The sequence below is a fragment of the Salvelinus fontinalis genome, chromosome 18, assembly GCF_029448725.1.
Source record: "Salvelinus fontinalis isolate EN_2023a chromosome 18, ASM2944872v1, whole genome shotgun sequence".
Classification (NCBI taxonomy): Eukaryota; Metazoa; Chordata; class Actinopteri; order Salmoniformes; family Salmonidae; genus Salvelinus; species Salvelinus fontinalis.
Window position 1 is genome coordinate 37,481,483 of NC_074682.1, and position 23,920 is coordinate 37,505,402.

Below are 23,920 nucleotides of genomic sequence, written 5' to 3' on the forward strand. Positions count from 1 at the left end.
AACCAGACAAGAAAAACATCTAAACTCAGACAATAAAGATATATGCTTCAAGACACTGTGAAATGAAACCATACAAACAAACAAACAAAAAACGGAATAAAACAGAATGGACAGTTTAGACACTAAGACTTTAGCAGTGTTCAAATACCCATACTAACATACTGTATACGACATACTTAATGAGTATATACTACATACTATTAGTTAATTTAGTATACTGTAAACAAACAGTTTCCTTTCAGTTGAGCGTACTAGCTCTTCGCCCGTCTACCGGAAGTTGATGCTGTTGCTATGCAACCTCTAGTTAGACAAATTACTAGTTAGACATTTTACAACTTCGGTTGTGTTCTTGAATTCAATCTGGAGTGCCAGAGTGTGCTTGTAAATTCAGAGCGTTGTCAGATTGTCTGTTAGCAAATTCAGAGCATTGGCTAGTTTTCTAGCTACTTCCAGACACAAATGAGAGAGACCACTCTGACCATTTTACTCGCCCTAGCAGAGCTGGTTAGGCAGTTTTCATGTTATCCAGACTGTTGGTGACTATAACTGTGCTGCTGGCAACAATTTAATTACTCTTTTTTGCCAACGTTTACTGACACCGGCCATATTCAACCGGTGTTGAGCGTTTGTAAATTCATTATTCTGCACTCTCGTCCAATCAGACGAGAGTGCTCTGAAATCGGAGTAGATAGCCAGAGCGAATTTACGAAAGGACCCCGAATGTCCATTGAGAACACACAACAACTATACTATAAGCTAAGAATGACGGGAATAATCAAGTCAATAAACGTTGAGTAGTTAGTTAGAGAGCCTATAGTTAATATACTAGCAAGTTTGATGTATAAGTAGCCAACTAACATTAGGTAGCTAGCTACCATACCGGTACATACTGCTGTAATGATATACTATGTGGTTCGTAAGGACAGCATAGCTATCAAATTGTCAGCCAACATAGCGTGTAAGGTAACTTATTTGAAAAGTCATTACTTTATTACATTGCTCAATATTTGTCATAATTAGTTAAAGCAGTGAATTTGTATCCACTTTCATTGTACTTCAGCGTCATATTTTCCACCATTTTCTTCAAATCTGAAAACGATGAGAAGCCACACCCATTTCCTGAAGAATTGCATTATGGGCCCTAAAGTACAGAAATAGTGTCCTCTGCGTGTATACTTCATATTTTGGCGAATTTAGTACGATACCCGGAAACGTTTGGCATACTAACTATATCCATACTATGACCAATAAGCATACTATATACTCAATTCACGTCACAAATAGTACGGTTAGTGTGGGTAGTATGAGTATTCGAACACAGCTTGAGTTGTGCGAAGAGCAGACACTACTAAAATGGGAGTATCAATGAACATTGATTCTGGAAAATGAATGCTCAGTTTCTGTTGTGCACAGCATTGTGGTACCATGGACTGCTATCAGAATTTTAGACACAAACTGTTATTCTAGCTGTCTAGTCTGTGTTTTATAAAAGTGCAATGAGAATAAAATCAGCAACTTGTTCTCATTCTGAGAAATAATTAATTTCAACATCTGAACAAAGTGGACAGGCTAGGATGCTGTTCAAACAGTTGGAGACGGACAGAAGGATGTGTTAATACCAATTCAACTGTTCTACCTTAGCTAGCAAATAGATCCAAGTTGGCTAGACTTTAAATACACTGCTCAAAAAAATAAAGGGAACACTTAAACAACACAATGTAACTCCAAGTCAATCACACTTCTGTGAAATCAAACTGTCCATTTAGGAAGCAACACTGATTGACAATAAATTTCACATGCTGTTGTGCAAATGGAATAGACAAAAGGTGGAAATTATAGGCAATTAGTAAGACACCCCCAATAAAGGAATGGTTCTGCAGGTGCTGACCACAGACCACTTCTCAGTTCCTATGCTTCCTGGCTGATGTTTTGGTCACTTTTGAATGCTGGCGGTGCTTTCACTCTAGTGGTAGCATGAGACGGAGTCTACAACCCACACAAGTGGCTCAGGTAGTGCAGTTCATCCAGGATGGCACATCAATGCGAGCTGTGGCAAAAAGGTTTGCTGTGTCTGTCAGCGTAGTGTCCAGAGCATGGAGGCGCTACCAGGAGACAGGCCAGTACATCAGGAGACGTGGAGGAGGCCGTAGGAGGGCAACAACCCAGCAGCAGGACCGCTACCTCCGCCTTTGTGCAAGGAGGTGCACTGCCAGAGCACTGCAAAATGACTTCCAGCAGGCCACAAATGTGCATGTGTCAGCATATGGTCTCACAAGGGGTCTGAGGATCTCATCTCGGTACCTAATGGCAGTCAGGCTACCTCTGGCGAGCACATGGAGGGCTGTGCGGCCCCACAAAGAAATGCCACCCCACACCATGACTGACCCACCGCCAAACCGGTCATGCTGGAGGATGTTGCAGGCAGCAGAATGTTCTCCACGGCGTCTCCAGACTCTGTCACGTCTGTCACATGTGCTCATGTGCTCAGTGTGAACCTGCTTTCATCTGTGAAGAGCACAGGGCGCCAGTGGCGAATTTGCCAATCTTGGTGTTCTCTGGCAAATGCCAAACGTCCTGCACGGTAATGATATACTATGTGGTTCGTAAGGACAGCATAGCTATCAAATTGTCAGCCAACATAGCGTGTAAGGTAACTTATTTGAAAAGTCATTACTTTATTACATTGCTCAATATTTGTCATAATTAGTTAAAGCAGTGAATTTGTATCCACTTTCATTGTACTTCAGCGTCATATTTTCCACCATTTTCTTCAAATCTGAAAACGATGAGAAGCCACACCCATTTCCTGAAGAATTGCATTATGGGCCCTAAAGTACAGAAATAGTGTCCTCTGCGTGTATACTTCATATTTTGGCGAATTTAGTACGATACCCGGAAACTTTTGGCATACTAACTATATTCATACTATGACCAATAAGCATACTATATACTCAATTCACGTCACAAATAGTACGGTTAGTGTGGGTAGTATGAGTATTCGAACACAGCTTGAGTTGTGCGAAGAGCAGACACTACTAAAATGGGAGTATCAATGAACATTGATTCTGGAAAATGAATGCTCAGTTTCTGTTGTGCACAGCATTGTGGTACCATGGACTGCTATCAGAATTTTAGACACAAACTGTTATTCTAGCTGTCTAGTCTGTGTTTTATAAAAGTGCAATGAGAATAAAATCAGCAACTTGTTCTCATTCTGAGAAATAATTAATTTCAACATCTGAACAAAGTGGACAGGCTAGGATGCTGTTCAAACAGTTGGAGACGGACAGAAGGATGTGTTAATACCAATTCAACTGTTCTACCTTAGCTAGCAAATAGATCCAAGTTGGCTAGACTTTAAATACACTGCTCAAAAAAATAAAGGGAACACTTAAACAACACAATGTAACTCCAAGTCAATCACACTTCTGTGAAATCAAACTGTCCACTTAGGAAGCAACACTGATTGACAATAAATTTCACATGCTGTTGTGCAAATGGAATAGACAAAAGGTGGAAATTATAGGCAATTAGTAAGACACCCCCAATAAAGGAATGGTTCTGCAGGTGCTGACCACAGACCACTTCTCAGTTCCTATGCTTCCTGGCTGATGTTTTGGTCACTTTTGAATGCTGGCGGTGCTTTCACTCTAGTGGTAGCATGAGACGGAGTCTACAACCCACACAAGTGGCTCAGGTAGTGCAGTTCATCCAGGATGTCACATCAATGCGAGCTGTGGCAAAAAGGTTTGCTGTGTCTGTCAGCGTAGTGTCCAGAGCATGGAGGCGCTACCAGGAGACAGGCCAGTACATCAGGAGACGTGGAGGAGGCCGTAGGAGGGCAACAACCCAGCAGCAGGACCGCTACCTCCGCCTTTGTGCAAGGAGGTGCACTGCCAGAGCACTGCAAAATGACTTCCAGCAGGCCACAAATGTGCATGTGTCAGCATATGGTCTCACAAGGGGTCTGAGGATCTCATCTCGGTACCTAATGGCAGTCAGGCTACCTCTGGCGAGCACATGGAGGGCTGTGCGGCCCCACAAAGAAATGCCACCCCACACCATGACTGACCCACCGCCAAACCGGTCATGCTGGAGGATGTTGCAGGCAGCAGAATGCTCTCCACGGCGTCTCCAGACTCTGTCACGTCTGTCACATGTGCTCATGTGCTCAGTGTGAACCTGCTTTCATCTGTGAAGAGCACAGGGCGCCAGTGGCGAATTTGCCAATCTTGGTGTTCTCTGGCAAATGCCAAACGTCCTGCACGGTGTTGGGCTGTAAGCACAACCCCCACCTGTGGACGTCGGGCCCTCATACCACCCTCATGGAGTCTGTTTCTGACCGTTTGAGCAGACACATGCACATTTGTGGCCTGTTGGAGGTCATTTTGCAGTGCTCTGGCAGTGCACCTCCTTGCACAAAGGCGGAGGTAGCGGTCCTGCTGCTGGGTTGTTGCCCTCCTACGGCCTCCTCCCCGTCTCCTGATGTACTGGCCTGTCTCCTGGTAGCGCCTGCATGCTCTGGACACTACGCTGACAGACACAGCAAACCTTTTTGCCACAGCTCGCATTGATGTGCCATCCTGGATGAACTGCACTACCTGAGCCACTTGTGTGGGTTGTAGACTCCGTCTCATGCTACCACTAGAGTGAAAGCACCGCCAGCATTCAAAAGTGACCAAAACATCAGCCAGGAAGCATAGGAACTGAGAAGTGGTCTGTGGTCACCACCTGCTGCACCATTCCTTTATTGGGGGTGTCTTGCTAATTGCCTATAATTTCCACCTTTTGTCTATTCCATTTGCACAACAGCATGTGAAATTTATTGTCAATCAGTGTTGCTTCCTAAGTGGACAGTTTAATTTCACAGAAGTGTGATTGACTTGGAGTTACATTGTGTTGTTTAAGTGTTCCCTTTATTTTTTTGAGCAGTGTATAAAGATTAGTTGCCTACTCACTAGCAATGTGGGCTTGTGCTTGAATGATTATTGCGAGATCTGTGTTAATTTTCTATAATGCCCGCTACACTCGGGGCTCCCGAGTGGTGCAGCGGTCTAAAGCACTGCATCTCAGTGCTAGAGGCGTCACTACAGACCCTGGTTTGATCCCAGGCTGTGTCACAACCGGCCGTGATCAGGAGTCCCATAGGGCGACGCACAATTGGCCCAGAGTTATCTGGGTTAGGGGAGGGTTTGCCCGGGGTAGGCCGTCATTGTAAATAAGAATTTGTTCTTAACTGACTTGCCTAGTTAATAAATAAAGGTTAAATTAAAAAAATATTAGTTAATGTGCATTATGCATGGTTATGGTTAAATTTGTAATCAAAATGGCATTTTCATAGACAGACTTGAAAGGCAGATCAGTGATTATTGCAAAAAAGCATGTTAAACTATTTTGATAAAATAATTCAATTATTAGTGGGTCTTATGTTTGTAGAAGGCATATATTTAGCCTAGGTAGAATTTCACAAGCCCTGAATTCATTACATTATTGATGACTGTTTGAAATGCAGTATATTTTCCCGTTAATTATACACAAAGCTCATTTAGAGAAAATATTGGAAAAAATCTAGATATATATCATGAACCGCCCATAAGTCTGAAAATAATCGAGATAGGATTTTTAGGCCATAGCGCCCAGCCCTAGTTAGGCTATATTCCCAATACTATTGCAGCTGGTTGCCTTACAATTGTACATTGTATCAATTTCAATGCTATTTTGTTGTGCAAAATCACAGTATTATTGTACTGGTTGCCTTACAACTAAGTTGATTCAACATTTTCTTTTTTTACAGTGTGGGATTGGTGTAAGCAGGTTTGCTGCTAGGTAATTTGTTGTCTTTATAGCACCATAAAGGTTTCATTTAGAACCTTATGAGCATGGTTCTTTATAGAACCTTCAAAAAACGGTTCTATATAGTACCAAAACGGGATCAGCTATGGTTACAAGCCCCAAAAATTGTATTTGGTACTACAGATGTCAGATCTTAATTTGACCAGTTTCATTGCAGAAGTAAAATAATACTGCAACAGGAGGATTTGATTATTTTTTTTAAAATGAAGTGATCATTTCTAACAGAAAATTAGGTTTGATAGGCTACAGTAGGCTATAGTTTAGGTGTGAGATCTAGTGGAAGAAAAAGAACTGTGTGTTTCCAGTGAATTTATGCAGCGCAGGAAAATTATCTGCGACAACAGAGTGATCAAACTAAGATACTATATCTCTATATATTTTTTTTAAAATAATAAGTGTGTAGTATATTATAACATATCATTCTGATAGAAACCCCAAAATGTCTGCTCAAGATTTGTACCTGAGAGTTCTGATCTGTGCGTGCTATGCTGTGCTGCAGAACATGGAGGTTAAAATCATGGAGAACTTGTGATTTGTAGAAATTCCGCTTAAATGCAGAAATTTAAGAGCGAAATGCAAAACAGATCTTGCTTGCGTGGCATTTTGTTTGATGTAGTGCTGATTAAAAATGTATTGGACTCTTAGTGCTGGTGGAGGTTGTCCTGGCAGGACAAGTTCATAGAGAAGTGCCCCACCCACCCACCCACCCACTACCAGTCAGGCAGGGAGGGTTGTATCATGCCATGTTGGTGGACCAATCATCACTGCACAGAGCACTCAATGATTCCTCCTGCACCACCCCTGACACCATGCCAACATCTGTGACCTCAAATAAATAAATAAAAACATTTCCCCTATCGCTGCTGACACCAGCCACAGAGATGGATAGACGATTGTAGTGGCCACAAGCCCGTATTAGCAAGGACAGCGCCATTGAGAACTGTCACCATTTTGAAGTAGTCAACTGGGTGGGACTTCCAACTTCATTGGCTGTTCCCTACTGATGACCCGGTTGGAGTCATGTTCAACCATGTCATCAGGAGGGATCAGCCGATCGTGAAGAAGAACATTGACTTCTTCAAAATGGTGATAGCCTCAATGGCGCGGCCCATGCGCTCACAGAAGCCATAATTTGACGGATATAAGGTTGCAACCTCTATGACACCAGCCAATCTCACACCACGCCAATTCCACTGACATGCCAGGGACTCTGGTACTGTACTGAGATATCTAAGAGCAAGTGGACACCACAGATACCCTCTCTAACCTCTCCTCACATTCACACACCAGCCTCATACCTTACCAAGCAGTATGTTCCACTTAAAGTACAGATCGATCAGGTTACATTCAACTTTAATGTATCCCCCAACCAACCCTGCCATCCCCTGGACACACCCCTGTTCTGCCATGTTAGAACTGCTAAATCTGCAGGAAGAGATGGAGGAGAAAGGCGACTGAGGCAAACAAACAGAGAAGAAAATGGGTCGAGAGAGAGGCAAAGTTGGGGGAGAGAAACGGAGATAGAGAGAGAGCCTGGGTGGTGAAAGAAGGGGAGCAAGCTAGTTGCTTTAAAAAGGAGCTGAATGTTTTATGAATTCCCATCGAAGGGCAGAGTGTAATGCATGTATGAAAGGACCTAAGTTAAACCAGCAAAGAAGTGCTCTGAGAGAACTGTGCTACACAGGGGAGTGTGAGACAGAGAGATAGAGATACAGACACATGGGGGGAAAGATACAGCGACAGAAACATGTGGAGCAGAGGCAGAGAAATAATTGGATAATGGGATGTGCGAAACATTCCAATCACACGTTGAGACAATCTTGTGGTACCCTACACACTAAACACTGTCCACTTCACTGTTCCTCACCAGATTTCCCACTGACAGCGTCTCCTCAAAGCGAGGAGTCATGGGGTAGTGTTCCATGGCCATGAAGAGGGTGTTGAGGACAATACAGATGGTGACAGCCAGATCCACAAAGGGGTCCATAACGATCAGGTTGAGCACATGCTTGATCTTCAACCAGATAGGAAAGCAGTCCCACACACAGAACATGTTGGCAAACTTATACCACCATGATGGGCACGCCCTCTGAGAATCCTCTAGCTCTGTAGGGGGAAAAGGGAGGTAGTGAAAAAAACAGAGGAGGGCAGGGGAGAAAGGGGTAAACCGAGAGAAAGAGGGAGACAGAGGGAAAGAGAGGGAGAAAGTGGTAAAGAGCGAATGAGAGGAAAAGTGAGAGGAGGGAGTGGGAGAGAGAGGAAAAGAGGGAGAGAGAAAGAGTGAAAAGAGAAGGAGAGAGCGTGAAAGAGAGGGAGATAGGGGGGGGGGGAGTCACACAAAAAAACATTGCTTTAACGCTCTACGTTGTCTTGTGGTCAGGTCAGCATAGTATAACTATAGGGGTTGAAAGGTGAAATTTTGAACAAAGGCAGCCATACCCTCCACAAGTGGTGAAACCTTTCCAGGTCAAAAATGTTCCTTGAGGAAGCCCTCTGAAAGTGTCTTTTGAGGAACCCCTTTGTAAAGGTTCAAACCGGAACCTTTTTGTGATGAAGAGGGTTCCATTTTCTACTTATTTTTTCTATTTCTTTAATAATATATTGTAGAGGTGGCAGCTTATCAGATGAATGGGCAATGGCTTATTGGAGGTGTGGCTTTCAGATAGTTATTTTTGGCCAATTCCTGTTCATAATTTTAAATTTGTACAGGTAACGAGTTCAAACAGGTGCAGTTAACACAGGTAATGAGTGGAGAACAGGAGGGCTTCTTAAAGAAAAACGAACAGGTCTGTGAGAGCTGGAATTCTTACTGGTTGGTAGGTGATCAAATACTTATGTCATGCAATAAAATGCAAATTATTTACTTAAAAATCATACAATGTGATTTTCTGGATTTTTGTTTTCGATTCCGTCTCTCACAGTTGAAGTGTACCTATGATAAAAATTACAGACCTCTACATGCTTTAAGTAGGAAAACCTGCAAAATCGGTAGTGTATCAAATACTTGTTCTCCCCACTGTATACTATATATATATCTTTTTTTTTAAGCTACATTGGACCTTTAACATATGATGAAAATACAACAGAACAGATGAACAGAAATTACATTTATTCTAAAAGGTGGCCTAAAAAGATCTATCTGATAGTCACACCCCTACTAAGCCACACCTCCAGTCCAGGGTACCCAGTGTGTGAGAGAGTGTGTGAGTTCCGTACCCTCCAGTAGAGTGTGTGAGTGTGTGTGTGTGGCCACGCTCATCACACTGTTGGCGCGGTCCTTGTTGCGGCCAAGCTGGTCCACAGACACCATCAGGGAGCCTGAGTGTTTCTTCTTCCCCTCCACCTCTGTGGTCTGCGCTCAGGGAGACGACACACACACACACAAACACCCGTCAGAGGCCTTACATAAACACACATATCTTGAAACCAGTCCAATCATTATGCCTTTGTGTCTGACACACACACACAGAGAGAGAGACCAATATCTAATCCTATCCCACACACCAGACACGAAAACCCAATCCCATACAACAGACACTAAAAAGTGCCGCTAACCCCCACCCCTTACAATATTATCCCATTCTAAGTAAACCGTCTTATCCCACCCAAAACATATATCAGTCGTATCCCCTTCCCAAACCTGCATGCAAGAGCATGCATGTATCCAATAAGAAAAGAGAAGTCAAGACAGCCACTGTACCATGCTACGTTTGGAGAGTAGGTAAAAAGGTAAAGCTTGGCTTGGATTGGACAGAAGTAATGGGAAGTCAAACTACCATGCTAGCTAGGATGAGGAAGAATGCTGTTGTTAGAAAAAGGTTACGTTTTTTTGTAGCTTGGGAAAGACAAAAGAGAGGTGGGGAAATGGTGGCAAAAGACAGACAGAATAAACTGGTTTTGAGGAGAGAGATTAAGAGGGGAGAGAGTTTCTAGTAATGTTTGTTGTGGATGGGGCATGGCAACAGAGATATCTGTTTGTTAGATAGGTGCTACCAAGAGACACTGCGTACTTCTATGCAGGAGGCTTTGAAACGGGCTACTAGGCTAATAGAACGGTTACTACAGTGTAATTTGAAGCCAGGAATCTGTTGTTTTTCATTGGTGGAAGAGCGCGCCACTCAGAGCAGCTGAAGCGAAGGGGGCGCGGGGGGAGGGGGGAAAATAAAGACTAGAGAATGGAGTGTGTGTAATAAGGCTGTGAGTGCTGAGCAAGTCTCGAGAAGGGAAAATCAAACAGAAGAGGAAGGAACCAGAAATTTAGAGACAAGAAGAGAAGGGAAAGGGAGTGGAAACCAGACCGAAAACATCCTTACACTGTCGTCAGTGGCTGCCTTATCTATTTTCACCTCAGGCAGAAGGCGTCCGCCTGGCTGGTGAGCGATGAGCGACACCACGCCATTGCAGTCCACCGTGCTGTTCCTCTTCCCTCCAATGTGGGGCGCCAGTGGGCTGATGAGACGCGATGAGCCCTGGCTGTATCCACTGTAGCTGCTGCGGCGGTAGGGGATGAACAGGGAGCCCCGGCGGTCCTCGCTCTCCTCCACCGTGCTGTGCTCATCGTCGGCAAACTCGTTCTCCGAGCCCACGTCCTTTGGAGGGCGGCCCTTGTTGAAGCTGAAGATGCTGCTACGGCTGTTGTGCCGCGACATGAATGGAGAGCCCGGGATGGAGAGGAGAGACTGGAGGAGAAAGAGGGAGAGGGGGGAAAGGGAGAGAGAGAAGAGAAATAAAGGAAGGGATGGACAGAGAGGTGAGGGGATGGAAGTGAAGAAGACACAGAGAAACAAAGCACGAAAGAGAGAGAGAAAGAAAGAGGGATGGGTGTGAGATGATAAGAAAAAGAGCAGGAGACAGAAAGGATGAGAAACAGAAAGACGAAAAGGTCAAATAGGATAAAAGGGGAAAAGAAGTAGCCACAGAAACAGAAATGAGAGATAATGGTTCATTCAGACATGTAAAGACACAGCAACTAAAGACTAGAAGATGGCCACTTTAGAAATCAGGCACACAAATGTACACAACGGTCCGTTTTGCTTAGTAAACAGTTCTGACTGAGCCTCTCACAGGTAACTTTTTTTTAACCAGGGGGGTAAGGGTGGTGATAGGCAGGGCAATGACAAAACACAGCTAGATTATTGCTTTCAGCAGGGCAGTGAAAGATTCATGAAAAGGGTTTATCAATAATGTAGTGGGGGCCTGTGAAAGCATGCCTCTCTCTACCCTTCCCTTCCCTCACACCAAACAGGCCAAGACTGGTGTAATGTACAGTCACTGCTGCTACACTAAAACTACTCTCCTCTGCACTAGTGTTGAACAGAGGATGTGTCAGCACAATGCAACATCATGGACTCTCACCAGGACGGAGAGAAAGAAGAAACAGTGGGATAGAGGGAGAGGCCTTAGTAATTCTGTCACTCAGTAGAAATCACTGTTACATTCATTTGAAACCTAACATTGATATGACATCATTAGGGAAGCTGTTAAGCTCAGAAATGTAACTCAATTTGATTTATATACCCTAAACAAACGTAGATATGAAGCCAGCACAGATTCTTTTTTTTGGGGGGGGGGGGGGGGGGGGGGGGGGGGGGCTTGGCAGCAAAATGGCTGCTGACATTAACATTATTTTACAATTCAGAAGGTCTGCTTTGAAGAAAAGGCACCATATTTGTTGCAGAGCTAGGTTTATGGACCCTGAAAAGATGGCTGCTGACTTTAACACTGCTTTGCCGTTCAGAATAACTATTTTGAGATAAACAAAACACATTTGGCACATTTGGATCTATATATCCTGAAAATATTTCAATAGGGAGCCACCACAGATTTTGCCCCTTGGGGCCATGGCAGCCATATTTGAAAATGATTGCCTAGCAGTACCAATATTTTACAACCAAGGACTATTTTAAGAGAAAGGCTCCAAATTTGGCTCAGATCTAGATTTATGGACCCTGAAAAGACTAACGCTTCGAACACACCGGCTGCGTCATTGCATCACTGCTGCATAACATTTTGCGCAACTAGGCAACTATACTGATGCAGGTACCTTTTGCAAATGGTCGCATGCGGTTGGACACATGGAGGAGAGAATCATTTTCGCAGTATCCTCAAAACCGTGTCTTTTTGACACAACTGCTGACAGCTACAGGGACATAAACACAAAAAATGCTGCTTGGAGACAAGTGTCCACGATAGTAGGATTGCCAGGTCAGTTTAGTAGTGAGCTTGTGCTAGATGTGGCTAGTTAGCGTTAGCTAGCTAGCTAACCTAGCTTGCTAACCTAGCCAATGAGGTGTGTGTGAAAGAAATAGTCAAATAAATTATGCTAGTTACTACCCCTAATAACTTTACCAAATGTTCATGTTTGAAAGAGTGTGAATGCTAGATAAATAGTAATGGAAATGGTAGATACTACTGTACCCCTGATAATTTGGTCAAATTACCGTGTGTCGAATAAATAATATACTTGGCAAATAAATAAATAAAAAATGTAAAGAAATTATGCAATCAAACTGTTTTTGTGTAATCCCAATTTTTTACTGAATGTGTGCAACAACAAAAAAATCTACATTCATATTTTGCTACTCTCTGTCAAGTCCACTCATACAATTTGATGCATACGTTCGATTTATCGAACGTATGCACCACACAGAACGCACTGCAACTGCCTCTGCAACGCAATGCTGCAAGGCAAATGCAGCGTTCCATTGGAAATGAATGTACTTTTGGTGTATCGAAACGCAATGACGCAGTCGGTGTGTTCGAAGCGTTAGAAATGCAGCCACAGACTAGATGTTATACTATATTATAGTTTAGAGACCCTTGTGTACATCTCCCAACATTTTCTTAGTCAAAGGAGTATAGGCCATGACTTTTTCTAGATTGAAGGTTTGTAATTAAATTTTTACAGTCTGCAGCCATTTAGCAAGTAGCCTGCCATACCCCCAGGGGCCAAATCTGTGGTGGGGCACACCAGGAACATGGTTGCCTACACCTGTACTACATAGTGAGGCAGTTAAGCTGATAAACAAAACACATTTTAGTTAATGATTTCTCAAAATAGTTTTTCTGAACTGCAAAGTAGTGTTACAGTCGGCAGCCATCTTTTCAGGGTCAATACATCTAGCTCTGTGACAAATTTGGTGCCTTTACCTCAAAGCAGTCCTTCTGAATTGTAAAATAGTGTTACTGTCGGCGGCCATGTACATAAATCTACTTCTTTACCAAATGTGGTACTTTTAACAAAAAGTTAACAATTTATCAGCTTAACCGCTATGTAGTACAGGAGTAGGCAACTCTATTCCTAGGGTACTGCAGGGCTTTGTTCCAACGAAGCACCCCACCTGTCCAACTGAGATAATTGATTAGTTCAATGATTGCCTAAATTCAACACACCTGGTCTTCCAGGTCAGTTAAATAAAAAACATGAAGTGCCTGTGGCATTCCAGGACCAGGGTTGCCTTCTCCTGATTTAGCGCAAGATGACAGAAGAAGACTACTGAAAGTATATACTAGTAGTCAATAAACGTTTAATAATGGTGAATTAAACAATGGTGAATCAATGTCATCCGGCCTACAAATTAATATTGATAATAATGTACAGTGCATATCATAAGTATTCACCCCCCTTTGATTTTTTTGTGGGATTTAATTGTGATTTTTTTTGTCATTGATCTACACAAAATACTAAGATATATGGAATTGTTTTAAAAAGGTCATACCAAGGATCATTTTGCTATTTGATAAGAACCCTTGAAGTATCCCAAAAATATATTAAAAACATTTTTGGGGGGGGGGCCTTACTGCTATTTGCCCATACAAACTCATTGACTGACAGATTCACTACGTGGAACAACAGATAGTCCCACAAAAATATCTAAAAGTTCTTAAGTGTCTATCCTATATCTGAGAGACATAAAAAAGATCAGGATACTTTTTTTTTTACATGTATTTAACTCTTTATTTCTGTCACTAAACACTAAACTCCATATATACTTCCATATTTCTTTTGACTGGTACCGGGGGACATTCAGATGTCCATTCAGACACAGAGGGGTCATCTTAGTGTGTACCCCAAACTGTTCGGACGCTACAGACGCTACAGACAGATCGGTAGTACCGGCTTCAGACAAGTCCCAAGATGCTTGTGGACCATCGTGTTCCTTAGGGTCTCAACTTTCCATAGAGGGGTCATAACAGACACTACAGAGAAGACCACTTTTCGGGATGGTCTGACAAACACCACTCTAGCTCTGTCACCTTTCACCGCAGATGCGGAAGTGTTACACAGGCAGATGCGGTTGATTGAGACGCATCCAGTGAAAAAAATATCTCTAGCTTAAACTAACAGATTTTCAAATCAAATCTTATTAGTCGCAAGTCCCGAATACAATGAATAACTGACAGTGAAACGCTAACTTATGAGCCCCTAACCAACAATGCAGTTTAAAAAAATATGGATAAGAATAAGAGATAAAAGTAACAAGTAATTAAAGATCAGCAGTAAAAAACAACAGTAAGACTATATACAGGGGGGTGCCGGTACAGATGTGTGGGGTCAATGTGTGGGGGCACCAGTTAGTTGAGGTAATATGTACATGTAGGTAGAGTTATGACGATGCATAGATGATAACAACAGAGAAAAGCAGCGGTGTAAAAGAGGGGGAGATGGGGGGGGGGGAGAAATGCAAATAGTCTGGGTAGCCATTTGATTAGATGTTCAGGAGTCTTATGGCTTGGGGGTAGAAGCTGTGTAGAAGCCTCGTGGACCTAGACTTGGTGCTCCAGTACCGCTTGCCGTGCAGTAGCAGAGAGAACAGTCTATGACTAGGGTGGCTGGAGTCTTTGATAATTTTTAGAGACTTCCTCTGACACCGCCTGGTATAGCAGGCCGTCCTGGATGGCAGGAAGCTTGGCCCCAGTGATGTACCCTCTGTAGTGCCTTGCGGTTGGAGGCCGAGCAGTTGCCATACCAGGCAGTGATGCAACCAGTCAGGATGCTCTCAATGCCAAACCCATGCCAAATCTTTTCAGTCCACTACAGCCCTGCTCCACTACAGCCCCGTCGATGAGAATGGGGGTGTGCTCAGTCCTCTTTTTCCTGTAGTCCACAATCCTCTCCTTTGTCTTGATCACGTTGAGGGAGAGGTTGTTGTCCTGGCACCACACTGCCAGGTCTCTGACCTCCTCCCTATAGGCTGTCTCGTCATTGTCGGTGATCAGGCCTACCCCTGTTGTGTCATCAGCAAACTTAATGATGGTGTTGGAGTCGTGCCTGGCCGTGCAGTCATGGGTGAACAGGGAGTACAGGAGGGGACTGAGCACGCATCCCTAAGGGGCCCCGGTGTTGAGGGGACTATGGTTTATTTGATTTTCCTCCTCAGGAGACTGAAAAGATTTGGTATGGGTCCCCAGATCCTCAAAAAAGTTCTACAGCTGCAACCTCGAGAGCATCCTGACCTGTTGCATCACTGCCTGGTATGGTAACTGCTCAGCATCTGACTGTAAGGCGCTACAGAGGGTAGTGCGTACGGCCTAGTACATCACTGGGACCAAGCTTCCTGACATCCAGGACCTTTTTACTAGGCGGTGTCAGAGGAAGGGCCAAAACAATTGTCAAAGACTCCAGTCACCCAAGTCATAGACTGTTCTCTCTGCTACCGCAAGGTAAGCGGAAATGGAGCGCAAAGTCTAGGTCCAAAAGGCTCCTTAACGGCTTCTACCCCCAAGCCATAAGAATGCTGAACAACTAATCAAATGGCTACACGGACTATATACATTGACCCCCCTTAGTTTTTACACTGCTGCTACTCGCTGTTTATTATCTATGCATAGTCACTTTACAAATTACCTCGACTAACCTGTAACCCCGCACATTGCCTCGGTACCAACCTGGTTATTGTTATGTAATTTTCTTGTGTTACTTTTTGATTCAATTTTTTTTCTCACTTTAGATTATTTAGTAAATATTGTATTAACTATATTTTTTGAACTACATTTTTGGTTAAGGGCTCGTAAGTAAGCATTTCACGGTAAGGTCTACAACCTGTTGTATACGGTGCATGTGACAAATACAATTTAATTTGAAGTATTGTTATGATTAGCCTAAATAAGTACCAGGAGTCAAAATATTCTTAACATTTTACATAATAAATCAGTCTGTGTGCAATAATCACTTTATTGGTCTATTGCACACAAGGTCCAGCCAAAATTTTACTCCCGCTTTTAACCCAACCCCTCCGAAAGACACCCATACAGATTTTAATATGCTTTAACCCTACACATACAATTATCTCAAAGGTCCCTCACTCGAGTAGTGTATTTCAAGTATTGATTCAACCACAAAGACCAGGGAGCTTTTCGCAGTGATGCAGCCAGTCAATATGCTCTCAATGGTACAGCTGTAGAACCTTTTCAGGATTTGAGTGCCTATGCCAAACTTTTTCAACCTCCTGGGGGGGAAGAGGCACTGTCGCGCCTTCTTCACGACTGTGCGTGTTGGTTTGGAACATTTGACTGATTTAGTGTCCGTGGCAACAACTGAAAATGTGTGCTGTTGGCGGTACTCAAGGACTGGAGTTGGGCCACCTGTATCTACGTAGTGACTGGGTGTATTAATACACCATCTAAAGCCTAATAAATAACTTTACCATGCTCAAAGGAATATTCAGTGTTATTTTTACACATATACCAATAAGTGCCCTTTGCTGCTTGGTATGGCAATAGCACCGCCCTCGATCGCATGGCGTTACAGACGGTTGTGCGGACAACCCAGTACATTGGGCTGTCCTTTTGGACCTAGACTTTGCGCTCCATCATGTTCCAAGATGGCGTAGCAGTCGGACGTGTGTTTGTCTTGTCCCGTCTTGTCCCGCGTAATTAGTCCTCGTATTTTTCGTATACATTTCATATATATTTTAATTTCACTTTCCATCTAGGAACTGAATATACATTCCTGCAACCCGCCTCACCCAATGTGGTACGGATCTGCTATTTTTTATACTTTAGAACCGTAACCCCAATCAGAAGCTAGCCAGATAACTAGCTACTAGCTAGTAGTCAGTTAGCCACTGCTGCGGTCTTCACCCTTAATAACTCGGACACCAGCCAGCTTCAGCTCGGGCCAATACCTGCCAGTCTGCAGGCGCGATATCAACCCAGAGCATATAGGGCTGCTTTTTCTCTACCACATCACCGGATTCCTGACGCAAGCTCTGGACAATTACACTGGATCATCACAGCTAGCTATCTGCAACCGAGTGGCTACTACTGGCTAACACCTCTGTCCCGAAACAAGCACCAGTTAGCCTTGAGCTAGCCTCGAGCTAGGCCCATCTGCCGGCTAGCCGAAGAGGTCTACCAGCGAATTCTTGGGCTACAATACCTCTTTTGCCAATTGGACTGGACCCTTTATTGCCGACACGGAGCCCCGCCGATCCATCACGACTGGTCTGCCGACGTAATTGTCCGAGGTGGTTTCAACAGGCTTTTCCGTTGCGATGTTTCCGAAGACCCATCTGCTAATCATTAGCTGTCTTATCGGCTGCTATCTGAATAAGTATATCGGACAATTTTTTTTCTTGGGTCACTATATCTATTTTGCCAATTGGATTGATCCCCTCTACCACACGGAACCCCACTAATCTACAGACGGAAACGCACGAGGTGACTAAAAATAGACCTCCATCCTATGTTATCTTGCTCCCGATAGCCAGCTACCCGGCCAGCTGTCTGGATCGCCGTGACCCCAACCAACCTCTACTTACTGGACCCTTATGATCACTCGATTAAGCATGCCTCTCCTTAATGTAAATATGCCTTGTCCATTGCTGTTCTGGTTAGTGTTTATTGGCTTATTTCATTGTAGAGCCTCTAGCCCTGTTCACTATACCATATCCAACCTTTCAGTTCCACCACCCGCATATGCGATGACATCACCTGGTTTCAATGATGTTTCTAGAGACAATATCTCTCTCATCATCACTCAATACCTAGGTTTACCTCCACTGTATTCACATCCTGCCATACCTTTGTCTATACATTATTCCTTGAAGCTATTTTATCGCCCCCAGAAACTTCCTTTTACTCTCAGTTCTAGACGTTCTAGATGACCAATTCTCATAGCTTTTAGCCGTACCCTTATCCTACTCCTCCTCTGTTCCTCTGGTGATGTAGAGGTGAATCCAGGCCCTGCAGTGGCTAGCTCCACTCCTATTCCCCAGGCGCTCTCTTTTGATGACTTCTGTAACCGTAATAGCCTTGGTTTCATGCATGTTAACATTAGAAGCCTCCTCCCTAAGTTTGTTTTGTTCACTGCTTTAGCACACTCTGCCAACCCAGATGTTTTAGCCGTGTCTGAATCCTGGCTTAGGAAGACCACCAAAAATTCTGACATTTTCATCCCTAACTACAAGATTTTCAGACAAGATAGAACGGCCAAAGGGGGCGGTGTTGCAATCTACTGCAAAGATTGCCTGCAGAGTTCTGTTTTACTATCCAGGTCTGTTCCCAAATAATTTGAACTTCTACTTTTAAAAAGCCACCTCTCTAAAAACAGTCTCTCACCGTTTCCGCCTGCTATAGACCACCCTCTGCCCCCAGCTGTGCTCTGGACACCATATGTGAACTGATTGCCCCCCATCTATCTTCAGAGCTCGTGCTGCTAGGCGACCTAAATTGGAACATGCTTAACACCCCAGCCATCCTACAATCTAAGCTTGATGCCCTCAATCTCACACAAATTATCAATGAACCTACCAGGTACCACCCGAATTCCGTAAACACGGGTACCCTCATAGATATCATCCTAACCAACTTGCCCTCCAAATAATCCACTGCTGTTTTCAACCAAGATCTCAGTGATCACTGCCTCATTGCCTGCATCCGTAATGGGTCAGCGGTCAAACGACCTCCACTCATCACTGTCAAACGCTCCCTGAAACACTTCAGCGAGCAGGCCTTTCTGGAAGGATATTGATCTCATCCCGTCAGTAGAGGATGCCTGGATATTTTTTTTAAATGCCTTCCTCACCATCTTGAATAAGCATTCCCCATTCAAGAAATTTAGAACCAGGAACAGATATAGCCCTTGGTTCTCTCCTGACCTGACTGCCCTTAACTAACAGAAAAACATCCTATGGCGTTCTGCATTAGCATCGAACAGCCCCCGTGATATGCAACTTTTCAGGGAAGCTAGAAACCAATATACACAGGCAGTTAGAAAAGCCAAGGCTAGCTTTTTCAAGCAGAAATTTGCTTCCTGCAACACAAATTCAAAAAAGTTCTGGGACACTATAAAGTCCATGGAGAATAAGAACACCTCCACCCAGCTTCCAACTGCACTGAAGATAGGAAACACTGTCACCACCGACAAATCCACTATAATTGAGAATTTCAATAAGCATTTTTCTACGGCTGGCCATGCTTTCCACCTGGCTACCCCTACCCCGGTCAACAGCACTGCCCTCCCCTCTGCTACTCGCCCACGCCTTCCCCATTTCTCTTTCTCCCAAATACAGTCAGCTGATGTTCTGAAAGAGCTGCAAAATCTGGACCTTTACAAATCAGCCGGGCTAGATAATCTGGACCCTTTCTTTCTAAAACTATCTGCTGAAATTGTTGCCACCCCTATTACCAGCCTTTTCAACCTCTCTTTCGTGTCGTCTGAGATTCCCAAAGATTGGAAAGCAGCTGCGGTTATCCCCCTCTTCAAAGGGGGGGACACTCTTGACCCAAACTGCTACAGACCTATATCTATCCTACCCTGCCTTTCTAAGGTCTTCGAAAGCCAAGTCAACAAACAGATTACCGACCATTTCGAATCCCACCATACCTTCTCCGCTATGCAATCTGGTTTCAGAGCTGGTCATGGGTGCACCTCAGCCACGCTCAAGGTCATAAACGATATCTTAACCGCCATCGATAGGAAACAATACTGTGCAGCCATATTCATTGATCTGGCCAAGGCTTTTGACTCTGTCAATCACCACATCCTCATCGGCAGACTCGACAGCCTTGGTTTCTCTAATGATTGCCTCGCCTGGTTCACCAACTACTTCTCTGATCGAGTTCAGTGTGTCAAATCGGAGGGTCTGTTGTCCGGACCTCTGGCAGTCTCTATGGGGGTGCCACAGGGTTCAATTCTTGGACCGACTCTCTTCTCTGTATACATCAATGATGTCGCTCTTGCTGCTGGTGAGTCTCTGATCCACCTCTACGCAGACGACACTATTCTGTATACTTCTGGCCCTTCTTTTGACACTGTGTTAACAACCCTCCAGGCGAGCTTCAATGCCATACAACTCTCCTTCCGTGGCCTCCAATTGCTCTTAAATACAAGTAAAACAAAATGCATGCTCTTCAACCGATCGCTGCCTGCACCTGCCCGCCTGTCCAACATCACTACTCTGGACGGCTCTGACTTAGAATATGTGGACAACTACAAATACCTAGGTGTCTGGTTAGACTGTAAACTCTCCTTCCAGACTCACATCAAACATCTCCAATCCAAAGTTAAATCTAGAATTGGCTTCCTATTCCGCAACAAAGCATCCTTCACTCATGCTGCCAAACATACCCTTGTAAAACTGACCATCCTACCAATCCTCGACTTCAGTGATGTCATTTACAAAATAGCCTCCAAAACCCTACTCAATAAATTGGATGCAGTCTATCACAGTGCCATCCGTTTTGTCACCAAAGCCCCATATACTACCCACCACTGCGACCTGTACACTCTCGTTGGCTGGCCCTCGCTTCATACTCGTCGCCAAACCCACTGGCTCCAGGTCATCTACAAAACCCTGCTAGGTGAAGTCCCCCCTTATCTCAGCTCGCTGGTCACCATAGCAGCACCTACCTGTAGCACGCGCTCCAGCAGGTATATCTCTCTGGTCACCCCCAAAACCAATTCTTCCTTTGGCCGCCTCTCCTTCCAGTTCTCTGCTGCCAATGACTGGAACGAACTACAAAAATCTCTGAAACTGGAAACACTTATCTCCCTCACTAGCTTTAAGCACCAGCTGTCAGAGCAGCTCATAGATTACTGCACCTGTACATAGCCCATCTATAATTTAGCCCAAACAACTACCTCTTTACCTACTGTATTTATTTATTTTGCTCCTTTGCACCCCATTATTTCTATCTCTACTTTGCACCTTCTTCCACTGCAAACCAACCATTCCAGTTTTTTTTTTACTTGCTATATTGTATTTACTTCGCCACCATGGCCTTTTTATATATTTTTATTTATATATATATTTTATTTGCCTTCACTTCCCTTATCTCACCTCACTTGCTCACATTGTATATAGACTTATTTTTCACTGTATTATTGACTGTATGTTTGTTTTACTCCATGTGTAACTATGTGTTGTTGTATGTGTCGAACTGCTTTGCTTTATCTTGGCCAGGTCGCAATTGTAAATGAGAACGTGTTCTCAATTTGCCTACCTGGTTAAATAAAGGTGAAATAAAATAAAATAAATAAACATTACTGGAGCCGAGCTCCCTGCCATCCAGAACCTCTATATCAGGCGTAAAAGAACCGCCAGAAAATCGTCAAAGACCCCAACCATCCAAGCCATAGATAAATAGTCTTGCTGCCGCACGGCTAGAGGTACTGGTGCATCAAGTCTGGAATAGCTTCTATCCATAAGCAATATGATAAATAGCTACACAGACCGAGTTTACCTTGTATCTTTATTGACCTTTATTTCACTATTTGCACTGTCTCCATGCACACTCACAGGGCCCTACACACTCCCACACACTCTCACTCCAACACACACACACACACACACACACACACACACACACACACACACACACACACACACACACACACACACACACACACACACACACACACACACACACACACACACACACACACACACACACACACACAAACACTCACTCCATTATTTCTTCACTCACACATAATATGTACATACATTTATACTGACCCTACAAACTCGCAGACCCACATGCAAGCTGCTGCTACTCTGTTTATCTTATATCCTGTTGCATAGTCACCTTACCCCTATACATATCTACCTCCATCACTCCAGTATCCCTGCACATGTAAATATGATATTGGAACTGACTTTTTAAATATTTCCAGTATATAGTATGCTTACTTAATTGTGTATTTCATATTTTTCTTATTTCTCGTGTTTTTTAAGGATTATTTGACAAGTGGAATGATGCAGCCACCACCATGCTTCACCGTAGGGATGGTTCCAGGTTTGCTCCAGACGTGACACTTGGCCTTCAGGCCACAGAGTTCAATCTTGGTTTCATCAGACCATAGAATCTTGTTTCTCATGGTCTGAGAGTCCTTTAAGTGCCTTTTGGCAGACTCCAAGTGGTTTGTCATGTGCCTTTAACTGAGGAGTGGCTTCCGTCTGGCCACTCTACCATAAATGCCTGATTGGTGGAGTGCTGCAGAGATGGTTGTCCTTCTGGAAGGTTCTCTCTGGAGCTCCTGTCTGAGTGACCATCGGGTTCTTGGTTACCTCCCTGACCAAGGCCCTTCTCACCAGATTACTTAGTTTGGCCGGGCTGCCAGCACCAAGAGTATTGGAGGTTCCTGTTCTGTTTTTATTTTTAATACATTTGCAAAAATGTCTAAAAACCTGTTCTCACTTTGTCATTATGGGGTATTGTGTGTAGATTGATGAGGGAAAAAAATAATTTAATACATTTTAGAGTACGGCTGTAACGTAACAAAATGTGGAAAAGGGGAGGGGTCTGAATACTTTTTGAATGCACTGTATATAAATCTGGTACAGGTGGGGTTTTTTGTTGCTTGTTGTTATTCTTAACTTAATGAAGTTACATATAAAGGAAGTTTCTGTAAGATTACATTGTAAATAAATAAAAGAGAATGCAGTTATCTTCTTACAGACAGAGAGGTCCATCCCATATTTTAATCCATACTACAATGAGTCCTAAAATTGTCCACTGTGATTTAACGAATTGCGGAATGGTAGACTGCGTCCAAGGGTTTTCAAACAGAGGTTGCCGCATGCATGTAAACAATACCACCAAACTCCAATACAGGGAGAAGAGTTGTTTGAACAATCTTTCTCCTATTTTTAATACTGAGGCATGATTTATTTCAATATAAAGAAAACTATCTTGAATTTTAGCTTCTTGTCATCAGTCCAGACACCCAGGAACTTATATTGAGAAACAAGCTCGATGTGGGCTCCATTTGTAGCGCAAATATGCAGGTCCTCATGGTCAACATTTCGTGACCTAGAGAACAGCATGAGCTTGGTTTTACTTGTATTTAACACTAATTTAAGATCTGTAAGTGTTTTCTGAATTGAATCAAAGTTCACGAGTCACCTGCTGCACTGTGGCGGCACAGGAATAAAAAACTGTGTCATCTGCATAGAGATGAATGTTACAAGTATTAACAGTTTTTCCTATGTCATTAATATACAAGGTCATTAATACATAATGGACCCAAAATCGAACCCTGAGGAACACCTTTCTGAATCTCAAGAAATTCTGATTTAATCTCATCTGTCAAGATGGCCTGAGTTCTGTCGCTAAAATAATTCTGAAACCATAAACAGGCTTTATATCCCAGACCTATTTTTGATATCATTCTGTTTTGCTGAAGAAGTTCAGTGTCGAATATCTTTTTTTTTTTTTTTTTTTTTTTTTTTTTTTGTTGATATTATCTGACAAATAAATTCGTTCAAATATTTTTATTGAACACACACAGGAATGGTGTATAGGTATGAAAGGCAGGTATACAATTTTTAACTAAACATAAAAGAGCAGATAGAAATAAAAAGATCCAGAGTTCTGGGTACAAAACAATTATTACAAAACAAGACATACAAAACAAGGACAGGTAGAAAGAAAGAGGGTGGGTGTCACCCCCCCCCCCCCTTATTCCCCCCCTTTATCCCTCCCCCCCTTTATCCCTTCCCCTTATACCCCTCCCCGCTGCTCGGGTGGCGGTGCCAGCACATGCTGCCCAGAGGTGGATTAAAATATTACAATGGAGAGTGCGTTAAAAAGTACAAATTCACAGCGCCGAATGGTTTAA

At 43.5% G+C, this 23,920-nt stretch overlaps 1 protein-coding gene across 7 annotated transcripts in view; it reads right to left on the reverse strand.

The window, feature by feature from the left end:
- LOC129815450 (sodium channel protein type 8 subunit alpha-like) overlaps window positions 1-23,920 on the reverse strand; it is a 219,980-nt gene that overhangs the window by 31,090 nt on the left and 164,970 nt on the right. For 4 of the 7 annotated variants that reach the window (XM_055869295.1, XM_055869293.1, XM_055869294.1 and 1 more), the window contains 3 exons: window positions 10,167-10,532; window positions 9,070-9,205; window positions 7,721-7,959 (listed from right to left, as the gene is read on the reverse strand). In XM_055869295.1, coding sequence (XP_055725270.1) covers window positions 7,721-7,959; window positions 9,070-9,205; window positions 10,167-10,532 — 741 coding nt within the window. The remainder of the gene's footprint in view (window positions 1-7,720; window positions 7,960-9,069; window positions 9,206-10,166; window positions 10,533-23,920) is intronic. The other 3 variants (XM_055869298.1, XM_055869296.1, XM_055869297.1) reach the window with 1 other exon arrangement.